The sequence below is a fragment of the Antechinus flavipes genome, chromosome 1 (assembly GCF_016432865.1).
Source record: "Antechinus flavipes isolate AdamAnt ecotype Samford, QLD, Australia chromosome 1, AdamAnt_v2, whole genome shotgun sequence".
In the NCBI taxonomy this organism is placed as follows: domain Eukaryota; kingdom Metazoa; phylum Chordata; class Mammalia; order Dasyuromorphia; family Dasyuridae; genus Antechinus; species Antechinus flavipes.
The window spans coordinates 547,480,511-547,494,286 of NC_067398.1; the positions used below are offsets into that span (position 1 = coordinate 547,480,511).

The 13,776-nt window shown below is 36.7% G+C and overlaps 1 protein-coding gene across 3 annotated transcripts in view; it reads left to right on the plus strand.

Moving 5' to 3' along the window:
* Nucleotides 1-13,776, plus strand: part of ATXN1 (ataxin 1) — a 654,648-nt gene that overhangs the window by 486,707 nt on the left and 154,165 nt on the right. For 2 of the 3 annotated variants that reach the window (XM_051970648.1, XM_051970649.1), the window contains exon 10: nucleotides 11,252-13,521. The exons of the other annotated variant lie outside the window; for it this stretch is intronic. In XM_051970648.1, the coding sequence (XP_051826608.1) occupies nucleotides 11,252-11,782 (531 nt within the window). In that variant the 3' untranslated portion in view covers nucleotides 11,783-13,521. Of the gene's footprint in view, nucleotides 1-11,251; nucleotides 13,522-13,776 lie in introns of those variants that run through there. 3 annotated transcript variants of the gene reach the window in all.

The window sequence follows — 13,776 nt, forward strand, 5'->3', positions numbered from 1 at the left end:
GTCATGAAGAGTCAGACGACTGAAATAACTAAACAATGACATGTTAGATTGCCTATGCAGGAGAAATCAAACCCACACAGTATAAAATGTGGGCTTATTTTATTTTTAAGGAGTCAAGTTTTTAATTATTGCTATGGAAAGATGCTGTAAAATGTTGTCCAGTTGAAGTTCCAGACACTGAAGTATGACAAAAACAAAAGAAAACAAAACAAAAAATCCTTTGCACATTCACCACAGTCTCTGAAGTTTCACCATTCCCAACACAGTATTACTTCATGGACACAATTCCTTCTCCTTTGAAAATATTGTTGTTTCTCACTGTTCATTAATCTACAGAACAAAAGGAGAAACAAAAGAAAGTTTTAGTCATTGCCCACTACTAGCCACTGCAGGCATTCACTTGGCCTTTTTACAATCACTGTGCATTCACTAATCATTCTAGTCAAAGGGTCAGCATACACTCTTTTTAGAAAGACGGGTAATCAGTGGCATGAGCCTTCCACCACTCAGAGCCAGCAGGTCTGTGGCCATAAGGTCTTTTGTTGGTGGGTGAGCAATCCAGTGTGCTGGCAGACAGAACTTGCTTTCTTGTGAGTCACTGCCTACTGTGATGCCCCTAATGCACAGATCTCTGTTGTACAGAAGCCTCCTTCCCTTGAGCTAGAGCATCATCAGTTGAAACAGCTGCAACCTAGAAAAGAGGAGTGACTTCTTCCACATTGGGTAATAAGCGTAGGGAAAAGTGGTGGGGAAAATCAGGTTCAAAAGAATCATTATGTTGTCTGTGTCCTCCAATCTAAGTCTCTCGAAGAAAAGTAGTTTTATACCAAAATGCTGATAGAGAAGACTTAATTTAACTAAAAACACAGTAGATTTTTTAACCCTGTTATACTCAAGTAGTTTATAATAAGAAATGACCAAATAATTTTAGGCTATACATGTTTACATCTTAAAGGAAGGGAAACTGAAAAGCTCATTTTCATGAAAACCTATGTCTAACTTAACAATAAATGGTAAATCATAAACAGAGAAAATACTAGTAGATTAGGGATTTTAGAACTAGATATCATTTTTTTTCTCTACCACCCTACCCATTTTGTCTATTCCATCATATCAACCCCATAGAAAAATAAGCAAAATAAATACCAAATGTACTATTTTTCCTGTCCCTACACATATACCTTTTGGGACAGCATGCTATAGGATCATAGAGGTAGAGGTGAAAAGAACCATTGGAAACATTAAGTCCAACCATTTCCTTTTTCAAAAGAGAGGTTAAAGGATTGCTCAAGTATCTCAGGCAAGATTTAAATCAGGCCTTTGTGACTTGAGGTCCAGTGCTCCATCCAATGCAGTATATTGCCTCTCTGTTTTTGTTTTGCTTTGTTTTTTTAATTGTATAAAAAGAGAATATGGAACTTAAACTTGTAAAGCACATCAGCAGCTATTCTAATATATATGTCTATGTATGCCCCATCAAGATCCCCACTGTAATAGACTAAAACAGTCTAATTACTAATTACAGACTAATAACAGTCTATTACAGTGAACAGTGAAACACCCAACTAGAGCTGACCTTTAGGCCAGGAATATAGATGTCTCATCCTAAACAAATGAAAAGACCCAAACAGAAACTGTCCAAGTGGATTCCTGCTTCCAGGAAGACTTGGTCACCCACAGAAGGACCTGTAGCTGGCTACTTCTCCCTTGCTTCCATACAAAGACCAGGGGATTCTTTGTCTTGATCACTAATCAGTCTCCTTTCACTAACATTCACACAAACACACACACACACAGAGTACAGGATTTCTGAAGAATATAAAAATTATATTATTTATATTATAATAAATATCATTTACAAAATGTTTCAAGATTGTTGATTCTTCTCAATGATTATTTCTTAAATATTATACTTTATGTATCATAAAAACCTGTCTGTAACTTCCTAGATCCTTAGTGACTGTTTCCTTTACTTGACTAGGCAACTGCTTAATATGTCCCAGGCTCTTGTTCTCTGTCTCCTTTGTGTGTGTGTGTGTGTGTGTGTGTGTGTGTGAATGCTAGTGAAAGGAGACTGATTAGTGTGTATAGGGGGTGGGGGCTCTGCTTTTGGTGTCCTAAAGCACCATGCCTACCAATGGCTTTTATTCTACTCCACTATTTTTTAATTTGACTGCTGTGGACTATGAGTCATCAATGGCAGCTTTATGCATTTCATGGATTAGTTAGCACCTAAAAATAACTGGAGACTTAATGCAAACAGCATATAAGCCCACACAGTCTTTTAGCCGCCAGTATGCATCTGTTTGCCAACCTTGCAATACACTAACTAGACTTCAAATCAAGGAATATGGAGTGGGCACCTACTGTGAGTGGCAGTAATGTGCTGAGTGCTGGGGAAGGGTCCTGCTTGACCTTAGCAATGCCTTCCTGGTGACAGTCGTATCTGTCCTTGTCAGCATTCTCATATGGACAGTAAGTAGAAGAATGACAATCACAAGTGTTTTTGTGACCATGGGATCAAGAGATGAAAGGGACCTCAGAGACCATCTAGTCTAAACTCATCATTTTATGGATGAAAAAACTGAGACCCAGAGTTTAAGTAATTTATCTAAGGTCTGCGATAGGGTCAGAAAGAGGATTTGAATCAAAGTCCTCAGACTCAAGGGCCAGTGTTTTTAATATTGTTTTGCTCTTCTACTAAAGTAGTCTTCATGTTAAACATCTATGCCAATTTAGTGGAGTAGAGAAGTGAGCATGATTTTTTTTTCAATGTGCATGTTTCTTGACTTCTTCTTAAGGTATCAGGTCTCTGTGGAAACTCTATAGATCCCCAGGAAAAAGAGAGCGGGTCCATTTGAATGCGTGTTTTAGTCCAGTGAAAAACTGTCATGTCAGAATCCCTTTTCATCTACACCTCCTGATTTGTCAAATGAAGCATGGCAGGGAGCCAGCACTTAAGGTCCTAATGTGCCTGTCATAGCACAATCAAAGCTTTGTGTGGCCGTAGTTTATGTTCCATGTCCTGACGGAATTTTCATTTAAAGTTTGTGTTTACAGCACGGTTTGTCAGCATCATTTGGGTGCCCACCAGGACATGGGTTTACCGAACAACCTGAAAGGCTTCCAGCAAACACTGAGTCACACTTGGAATTAGCATGATTAAGTGACTTAAATAGAAACACTCACAGATATTCTCATCTTCCACAGAAAAGTTTTGACTGTTTTTATTAATGATTTTTAAACACTGAAATAAATAGATCTCTCTTTCTCTCATCCCCTTCACCACTGACACAGGATTCTCTGGTTTTAATAGGTTCAAAAGGATGCTTAAGAAAAGGGGACTTAAAAAAGAAGTGGGCTCTTCTCTACAGGTATAAACAAGATGAAATCATACCAATGGAACCCAAATGAGTAGGTTTCAATTTCACAGACTCTCTAAGGCAAAATCAAAACCTGAAAGGAGGATGCCTGCCCTCTGGCCCAGCCTGAAAGTGACTTCTTCACTCCCCAGCTCTAGGCAGGATATTCCTATTTTGGAGAGCACCAGGCATAAAACAGATGCCCTTCCCATTTGTGAAAACATGGCCTTCTTGGTAGGGAAAAGGGAGACATATTTTAACAACAGACGTTTTGTTTTCTCTGCATCTTGTTTCTGGTGATGTGTACATATGTGTGTATATACACATAGATTAATCTAAGGCTGAAATATACAATCAAACAAAATATAAATATATGTGTGTATATGTAGAGCTGCTTGGATGAAGAAGATGTTTACTATTGGTTTTTTTCCATGCAATTTTATACTCCCCAGGACCTGGCCCTTTTTCTCTCCCTCCCTCCCCTAATACACACACACACACACACACACACACACACACACACACACACACACAGTATGTGTTTAATACCTCCAAGTTAATTCCTTGATTGATTATACACACACTGGATTTGGAAAATTGCATAGAAGATGAGTTACCAGCCAGTCAGGTAGATGATATATAATTAGGTCTTCTTTAGATAACATCAGGTAAGGATTTCCTTCCCATCCTGGTGTTTCTCTTATGAATGAGCACATGAACTGGTGATGCAGCTAGATGTTATGGTAGGTTGGGGAAGGAAGGGTGCTTTATTATAAAAAGCAGCAGCAGCAGCAGGGAGAGGAAGTTTGGCAGAGTGAAAATCACATGGGATTATACAATTAGAACACAAAGAGATCTGAGATATAATCTAGTCCAACTCCATTTGTTTTACAGATGAGAGAACAACCCATCTAAGTTAAGCGACTTACTTAAGGTTACCTAGGCAGTAAATGATAGAGCTATTATTTGAATTTAAGTCTTCTAACTCCCATTCTAGAGAATCAGTTCAAATCACAGCTCTGCTATTTAACACTTATATAACCTCAAAAAAGTCACCTAATCTACCTGGACTTCAGTCTCCTCATTTGTAAAATAAAGAGATAGGATGAGATGATCTTTAAGGTCATTTTCAGCCATAAATCCTATGATATTCAGTTTCTGGTTTCAGGTTTCATTAGACTAAAAAATATTAGGCTTAGAAGAAAAAATAAGTAGTGATGAGGCCAGAATAATACATATTAGATTAATAGGGTGTTTTGGAAAATATGAATTTAGATGCTGATGTAAATACCAAAAAATGATTTTTCCATTTGCCTTTGCTGTTGCAAGTCCTAAATGTATGTGCATGCCATATATGGTGTGTGTGTGTGTGTGTGTGTGTGTGTGTTAGAGGTGGGAGAGGGATGAGTAGGAAATTAAACCAAAAGTTGAAAAATGAAGCCAACTTGATCTTTGTGTTATCTTGCTTTTCTTTAGTTCATCAGAAGATGAACTAAATCAGATGAAAGGTTAAGATGCTTAAAATGTACAGTATCGTAAATAAAAGGAAGAAACATAGAAGTCACTGATATAAATAGGAAATAACTAAAATTTCATCAATAAAATCATAACTCAGCATCTGACAAATGTTACTAAGGGGAAGAGAGAAATAGAGCCACAAACTTATGACCAAGAAATATGGTTTGGCCATAAGGGAGTTTAGCGTCTTTTACTCTCAAAATTCATTCTTGAGAGACAGGGTCGACCTATAGATTCTATTCATTTACAATGAATCAAGGTAAACAGAGTCAGTAGTAGTTGTGCCAAGAAAGTGGATGTCCTGCACAATCAAAAATGTATCCTGTGCTATTGATCTCGAAGGAGCCAGCCTATTGTTTGAACATCGCCCTCTGGTGGCAAATAGATATTATAGTATTCCTGAATAAGTGGGAAAAAAATTTATTAAGCATTTCTATTTCTCAAACACTACTTAAGTGCTAAAGTTACAAACAAATAACGAACTAGTCTTTGCTATTAAGAAAATCTCATTTTAATTGAAGGAGATAATGCATGCAAGAAAGTTCAGGTTCAGGTTGCAAAGGAAAGCGCAGAAGTCCTTATGGTTCAGTAGTGGGGCAAATGGTAAGGTTCCAAGGTCCTAATATTATATCAGTGATTTAGATGACACCATGGATAATGGAGAGAAGGTTCATCAGGGCTGAGACAAGGAGACAGGACTTACAGGAAGGTGTGGAGACCTTAAGAGGAAATAAGAGGATAGAAACTAAGTTCTTCTGGTTCCCATCTCTCCAAAAAATAGTATCAGAGATTTTAGAGCTAGAAGGATCCTTAGAGGTCAGCTGGTCCAAATCATTCATTTTATACAGATGAGGAAACAAAGATCCAGAGAGGTAAAAGTGTCTTATTCAGCATCACATAAATAAGCAGACCCAGTATTCAAACCCAGGTTTTATGATTGACTCCATATCCAACTCATTTTCCATTATCATGAGTTGTTTTGACTTGATAGACAAATGAGAACATTTGGTAACCAGGCAAATTGGGCTTTAACTTGTATAAAGATTTTTTATAATTCTACATATTTATATCATCATTTTCTTAACATTACCCAAAACACATACTATTCTTATGTCTACATTTCCTATTTTTTATTCCCTCTCCATTCTTAGTATCCTTTCCTCTCTTACAATTGAAATCCCACTCTATCCTTTAAGATCCAGCTCAAGTCCTTGTTCCATTAAGTTTCTAGTACTCATTGACCTGTTACTTTTCTGAACTTCTGTAGCATTTTTGTTGATATTCATATAATTCTGCACTACATTTTATATGTAGTAATGCCTGTTATTTGTAGTAAATATTTGTTAGTGTATACGTATTGTACCATGTACATATGATTGTCCTCTTATCCAAATTGTAAGGTCCCCCAGAGCAAGAACTGTGTTTTCTACTCTCTTCTATTTTCCCACAATGACTTACATATAGTAAGTGCTAAGTATTTGTTGAATTGGTTTGAAAATGCAAAACCTAAAATAATTTAATAGTCAATAATTGGTCATTAGATAGTTATTGAACTATCAGTGGAGGGGGAAGTGCTGTGGTAAAGACTTCAGTGGCTTAAAATAATATTAGACATACTTCTTATCTTCAAAAGTAATATTATTATATAATCTCCATTCAATAGAAAATGGCTAGTTTAGCTAGCAGTAGTTTTTTAGGTTTAGAATTCTAAGAGAACAGAACATAGCATTCATGTTCTTTTGGAAATTACTTTTGGTGAGTAATATTATCTTATTGTTAAATTCACATTTGGGCTGTTTACAAATTTTGATTGTGAGCGCAATTCTGAAATACAAATTTATTCACTTTAAAGGTTTTGATATGTTTTTTCAATACATAAAAGAAGATTTTAAATGACAATGAGGGAGAAAACATATTTTAGCTAAATTCACATGGGAAATAGTTAGCCAGATAATTCAGGTCCTCAAAAAACTGCTAGAGGGTTGGGGAGGATAAAGGAGATAACATTCAGAATGAGTAATCCTTTTCAATTTGCTGTACTAATCAAACTGTCTTCCTAAAAAGGAAGTTGGTATAAATTGCAGAATAAAAGATTTATACTTGATATTAGGAAAAGCAGTCAGATTTGTTCAAAACTAGAATGGATATAACATGAGATAATGAGTTCCCTGACTAGAAGCAAAACCTAAATGACCACTTGTCTAAATTCATAGGGTCACAAATAGAGGACTGGAAGGGATCTCAGAACTTTGCCCATTCCTAGTTTTTTCTGTTTTCTTATACTTTATTCCTTCCATTTAGTTAATAATCCAGGAATACCTGTCTACCATCTTGCTGTTCCTTGGACATAATACACTTATCTCTCGACTCCAGATCTTTGTACTATCCACATGTGTGGATAACTGTTTTCCCTGCTTCCTTCTTTCCTTGGTGAGCTAAGTAGTTCATGGGATAAAGTCTTGAGCAAAATAAGGAACACCTAAGTTCAAATCCAGCCTCCAACATTTACTAGCCCTGTGATTTTGGGCAAGTCATTTAACCTCAATTTTCTCAGCTGTAAAATGGATATAAGAATAGTCCCTACCTCCCAGGATTGTCATGAGGGTCAAATGAGATATTTGTAAAGTGTTTAGTATAGTGCTTAACACATAGTAGCTATTTAATAAGTGCTTGTGTCATACATTCTCACTTTCTGCTGGTTATCTTTCCTGACCTCTCCTACTTCCTCTATTCACCCACTAATGTCTTCCTTCTGTGATTGCCTTCCACCAATCCTGTATATATCTCATATGTATGTAAATAGTTTGCATGTTTTGTCCTCCATTAAAACAGGAGTTCCCTGAGGGCAAGAGCCACATTTTCACTTTAGTCATATCACTGGCATTTACCCCAGTACCTGGCTGTAGTAAGTGCTTAATAAATGCTTGTTGACTAAGTGCATATATGATCTTATTAAATTTAACCTGAAGCTTTTATAAGAGTAGAGTCAGAGTCCCTACTTTTCTAGGACCATGAGGAATACCTTTGGAATGAGATATCCAGAATTTAAAAGGAAAGATAAAAGACCTTTGACATGGAAACAAAGATTTTTCTCTCATCCATTCTCTAAATGTAAGATATTGATATCAACATATTTAGTAGATTTAAAGCATGGCCTTTATTGTCCTTCTTCCCCTTTCCTCTCTTTTCCACAGTTCCTATAAGTATATTTTTAAGCTCTGAAATCACAGCAAAACTTTTCTCCCTACCACCCACTATTTGAGTTTTGTAATGGAAAGGAACAAAAAGCTACAAGTTTTCTAACTTGTAAGATGTCAGGAATAATTTAGGAAGTAATTGATCAAAGTGGTTCATCTATATTCTACCTCTTAGAGTGACAGATAACATATTCAGATATGAAAGCTTCTGAAAAACTCCATTCTAATGAGACTATAGAAACCTGATGAGAAAAATAATTTCTATACCAGAATTGCCATACAGATTTATTTGTGAGTATCAAATCAGTATTTCCTTCTTTATTCAGACCAAAAATGCAAATTACTACAAAGTGCATGTGTTTTTGTTAGTGTCTTTAGATGGTTATATTGGTCTTTTTTTTCATATGTAACATTACTTTGAAGAGATAACATATTTTAGAGAAATCATCTGTCTCAAGTCCACTTAAGCACACAACCACTTGTCTTCCTATGGATGTTTTAGTCTGATCACTTATTGTTCAGATACCTCTTAGTTCAAAGCAGAAAGAGAACATGATCTCAGTCCATCAGCCTAATAAGCTAAAAACAACAAATAAAGATAAACTTCTCATCCTCATCCCTATCAAAAATGGTTGAATTAAGAGAAAATTTACTTAGGAAATGGAGACATTCAATCCATTATCTTTTTTCATCTCCTCCAGGCACATCACTGCACTGTTCTTCTTTGCAATGGGAAAAATTTCTTTCCTTCCCCTAAATGGAAAGATAGACATTAGGGGCAAAGAAAATATGTGAGAGGATATACTTTCTCCCAATGGTACATTCAACCAGCAGAGGATTTTTCTTTGTGAAATTATGACAGTCTGATCTTCAATCTTGAAATCTTCCAGAAAGGGTATCTTTTGAAAGAACAGCTAGAAATAAGTAAGGATACAAAGGAATAAAAGGCAGGTGCTAAAATAGATGACTAAGAAAAAATGATGCTGCCTAAAACATGAAAAAATACCTGAATAAAAAAATATAGTTGTGGGAAAGGGATTAGTGGGACTATCCCACAAGCCATGGCTAGAAAGTGGGTCAAAATTAATGTGAAAAATTTTATTACAGTATCCTCATTTCACCTCTTTAAGATATCAGTACACTGAGACCGTAACTTCTTCATGGCTCCATACCTTTAACTAGATCCAAATTAATTTGCATGGCAAAGAGAATATTGGCAGGAAATCAGACTTAACTGTCCCAGTCTTCATTTATTATAAAAAAAAAAAAAAATAGGTGGCCAAGGTATAGTATATGTAGCAGAGACAGGTTATGCCCTAATACTGTAGAATTGCTCATGTTGTCTGATGATGTTCTGGTGGTATTTTCGAATATTTATCATATTATCTCTGCTTTTTTCTTAGATGCTCTAAACTTTGAGCTGTTCTCTGCATCCCTCTACCAAGGTGTGGTGACTAGAAAGTCCTTCTCTGACATAGCGGTTCAACCATTCTCTTCCTACATAGTTGAGGCTGTGGTTCACAATACCTAGTCAAAGAAAGCTAACAAAAGGTGGGGAGGGGGGAACCTCTCAGACTAAGATTATTCTTTAAACATTCTCTGTCTAATATTGTTACAAGTGTCTAGTTTCAGACAACTTATGTGACTTCTTAATTTTCTTAAAATTAGGAAATGTCTTAAAACTTTATCATGACCCTTGTTACTCCCATTATACTGAGTCTCAAAAAAATCTTTCCCGGGAACTCCACTTCAAACAAAACCAAAAAGCAAAGAGTTCAGTGTAAGCTGGGGTGCCTATGTAAACCCCAATGACAAAGGTCTCTTTGATTGGATTGGGCCAGGGGAAGAAGCCACAGATAGCAACCTCCATCCCCTTTAGTCCACGTTTCTGCCTTTATTAAGCATTGCTATCGAAGGTGATGCTTTGTCTATTCCCAGCACCTAAAGTTCTGTTTCTCTACAATCAAATGAAGAGAAATGTTGTGGCTCTAGTATAGATGAATTGATTTGACAGAGTAAATTAATGTTGCATTTGCCTAGACACCACCATATTCTATTTAGAATGGTGTCTTTTTTCTCTTTGACTATTCCAAATTTTACACATTCTTCAAGGTAAACCCTTTTCAGGAAGCCTTTCTTGATAATACATTACTTAAACTGTACCATGGAGGCCCTAAATATAATCTGCCTTCTAGAAGCAGGGGGTTTCTACAATGTTAGAGGTTAGAAGTTATGACTTGTCTAATCTACAGACATACTATACCTTGGCCACCTATTTTTTATATGTATGGATACTGAGACAGTTAAATCCAATTCCTCTCAACATTCTCTTTGCCATGCAAATTAATTTGGACCCGGTTAAAAATAGGTTAAAGATTAAGAGAATACGGTCTCTCTGCGTTGATATCTTAAAGAGGTGAAACGAGGATACTATAATAAAATCTTTCACTTTAATTCTGATCCACTTTCTAGAAGCACTCTACAATGGAATTAGGAAGCTGAGTTCATCTTCATCTCCTATTTCTGACCCTCCTTAGCTTTGTTGACCCTGGGCAAGTCATTTTTAATCTTTATGTGCCTCAAGCAATTCCCTAGGACTTAACTAAATCAAGGATGATGTATGATCTGCATTGGTTAGGGAAGCTGCCATACTCACAGCTCTTTATCTTGAAGAAATAATAGCTTATCCATATTCTCTTGAGTTATTTTCCAATTGTTTCATGTTATTAGTCATGTTTCTTCAACTAATACATGCTTTCCTTGACAACCAAAACCATATCTTACATTACTTTATAAATCCCCATAGTGCCTAGCACAGGGCTAAGACCATAGCATGAACTCATTAAATAATTGCTAATGGATTCATTTCAACAAGTAATAATACTAGCAGTCATGTCAATGTGTTATCATTAAAGGTGCTGAGTAGCTTTTTAGAATTTGCAACTTTGCCATTTATTTCTGCTATGACTATATCTGGTAAGTATATCATTATAAAGTAGTCATTTCTTATTTGTTTGGGTGGCTAGTTATACCTCAGGTCCATGACTAAAAAACAAACATTTTCATAGTTGTTTTCCCTCTTTTTTCTCCTCTTCCTTCTTTTTCTTCTTCTTTCTACTCCTTCTCTCTGTCTTCTCTCTCTCTCTCTCTCTCTTTTCTCTTTTCTTTCCACAGGTCAGTGTTGAAGTCTTGGTAGAATATCCTTTTTTTGTATTTGGACAAGGCTGGTCATCATGCTGCCCCGAGAGAACCAGCCAGCTCTTTGATTTGCCATGTTCCAAACTCTCAGTCGGGGATGTCTGCATCTCGCTCACCCTCAAAAACCTGAAGAATGGCTCTGTTAAAAAGGGCCAGCCCATGGATTCAGCCAGCATCTTGCTGAAGCATTCAAAGAATGACAGTCTAGGAGGAAGTAGACACAGGTATGCTGAGCAGGAAAATGGGATTAATCAGGGAAGTTCACAGATGCTAGCTGAGAACGGGGAACTAAAGTTTCCAGACAAAATAGGATTGCCTGCAGCACCCTTGCTCACCAAAACAGAACCCAGCAAGCCCGTGGCAACGAGGAAGAGGAGGTGGTCTGCACCTGAAACACGGAAACTTGAGAAATCAGATGAGGAGCCGCCTTTGACTCTTCCCAAGCCTTCTTTTATTCCTCAGGAGGTTAAGATTTGCATTGAAGGTCGATCTAATGTAGGCAAGTAAAGGCGCTTTGGGGGAAAGGAAATTAGGCTCTCCCTTGTCATTTTTATCCAGATTACTGTACTGTAGGCTAAATAACCCAGTATTTACATGTTATCATCTTATTTTAGGTTTATGTTATAACCTTGTTGTTATAGTTGCATCTGGTTTTATGCAGGAGACTGGTGCATTTTTTTTTTTCCACAAACGTTTGTTGGTGATTAGGTTGGTTGGGAGCTAAGGCAGGGGCTGTCTAGGCTCCCCATATCTATTTAATGGAAACAAACATGGCATCCGTCCTGGCTCCTGCCTTTTTTCTGACAGTGCAGAAACACCTGGTGTCCAGCTGACTTCTGCTGATTCTTTCTCATGAGGCCACGGAAAGGGAATTAGAATGGAAGAATCAGAGTGAGTGTGTGAGAATGTGTGCTTCTGCTTGTATGTATCTGTGTGTGTGTGTGTGTCTGTGTGTGTGTGCATGTGTATGGATGCAGATGTAAGCAGTTATCTCTTTCTCTCTGCCTCTCTCTGTCTCTCTCACTCACAGCATGAAATTAAAGCTCCATCGCAATTGTCATTATGAGATCCTCACACACAAAATCAACATTAGGAACCCAGCTTTAAGGCATCTTCAAGAAGCATCAGGCAGGAAGCAAATAGTTTAAAATCACATTTCTCTTCAACTTATTTTACAATGAAAATGACTTTTAATCCAATAAATATATATCTATATATAAACAAATATTTTCCCCCATGGGGCCTGACTGCACTGATATTTTTCATAGAGCAACTGCCACATGTGGATTCCATTTCTGCTTTGCTAATGACATTGCAAGGGTGTACCTTCACGAAAAAAAAATCTGGTCCTCCTCTTACATTGTTGAGGTTGGGTTGGGTTGGGTTTTCTCCTAAGGAAAATGGAGAAAGAGGTAGTGGTACACTCTATCGAGCTGCCAGCACAGGCTTACTCTCAGTTTCCATGTAGTGTTAGAAAAGCAGATCGGGTTTTCCATGGACATTTGCTTCTAAGAGGTAGATAATGTCTTGCCCCTTCAACAGAATGCAAACCGAATCTGTTTGCACTTCAGTTGGCAAATCTTTTGTCTTTCTTGACTCTAGTACTGTTTATAGTTCATGATTATGGACGACCCGGTGCCACTCTTTCAGATTTCAGTGTGACACATAAAATGGTATGTGGAAAATGAACAGAATGTCTTTAAGAACCTAAAATGCTATTCACACTTTATTCCCGAGCATCTTGGTCTATCACTCAACTAGTACTGTATCTCACTTTTCATCTGTTTGGGAAGAAAAACAAATACACGGAGAAGTTATTTTCCCATCCCTCTCTGCCCCCAACACTGTCAACTCTAGTACAGTTAGGGAGAGTTTCTCATAAGCAAGATGTTGAAAGTTTTTATGTGATTTAAAGGGATGAATGTGAATTATGAACCAGCATGTGACAGTAAATGTCCACCATGGGCAACTTGAAAGGAGTGCTTTTAAGCTCTGATGCTTGAGAAAGAATAAAATGCAGAGCTGACAGAAAATCAGAGAAAATGAGAGAAAAGGGATAGAGGAAAAATACTCATTTTTGTCCAGTGTTTTTTTTTTTTTTTTAAAGAATTGACTTTAAAGAGTCTTGCAATTTGCACATCTTGAGTTTATCATTTATGTAGTGTTCCTTCAGTTTTTATCCAATAATATTATGGGAAAGGGAGGGGGCTGAAAGAGCATAAATAAATGTAGCAATTTCTTTCTAACCTGCCTAAGCTTTAGGCTGTTTTATAAGGTTATGTTCCTTTCAGAGTTCATTTTGATCTTTATATCACATCTATCACAAAGAACCAGGACTTAGCAGGACAACTCTGAAAATCTTCAGATTCATTGAAAGTTTTCCGTAATAGACATTTCTATATGTGATCAAGTTTTTTTTTGTTAAAGAAAACTTATTTTATTATTATTATTGTTATTGTTATTATTATTATTATTATTTTAATAATGACTTCTTTTCCATT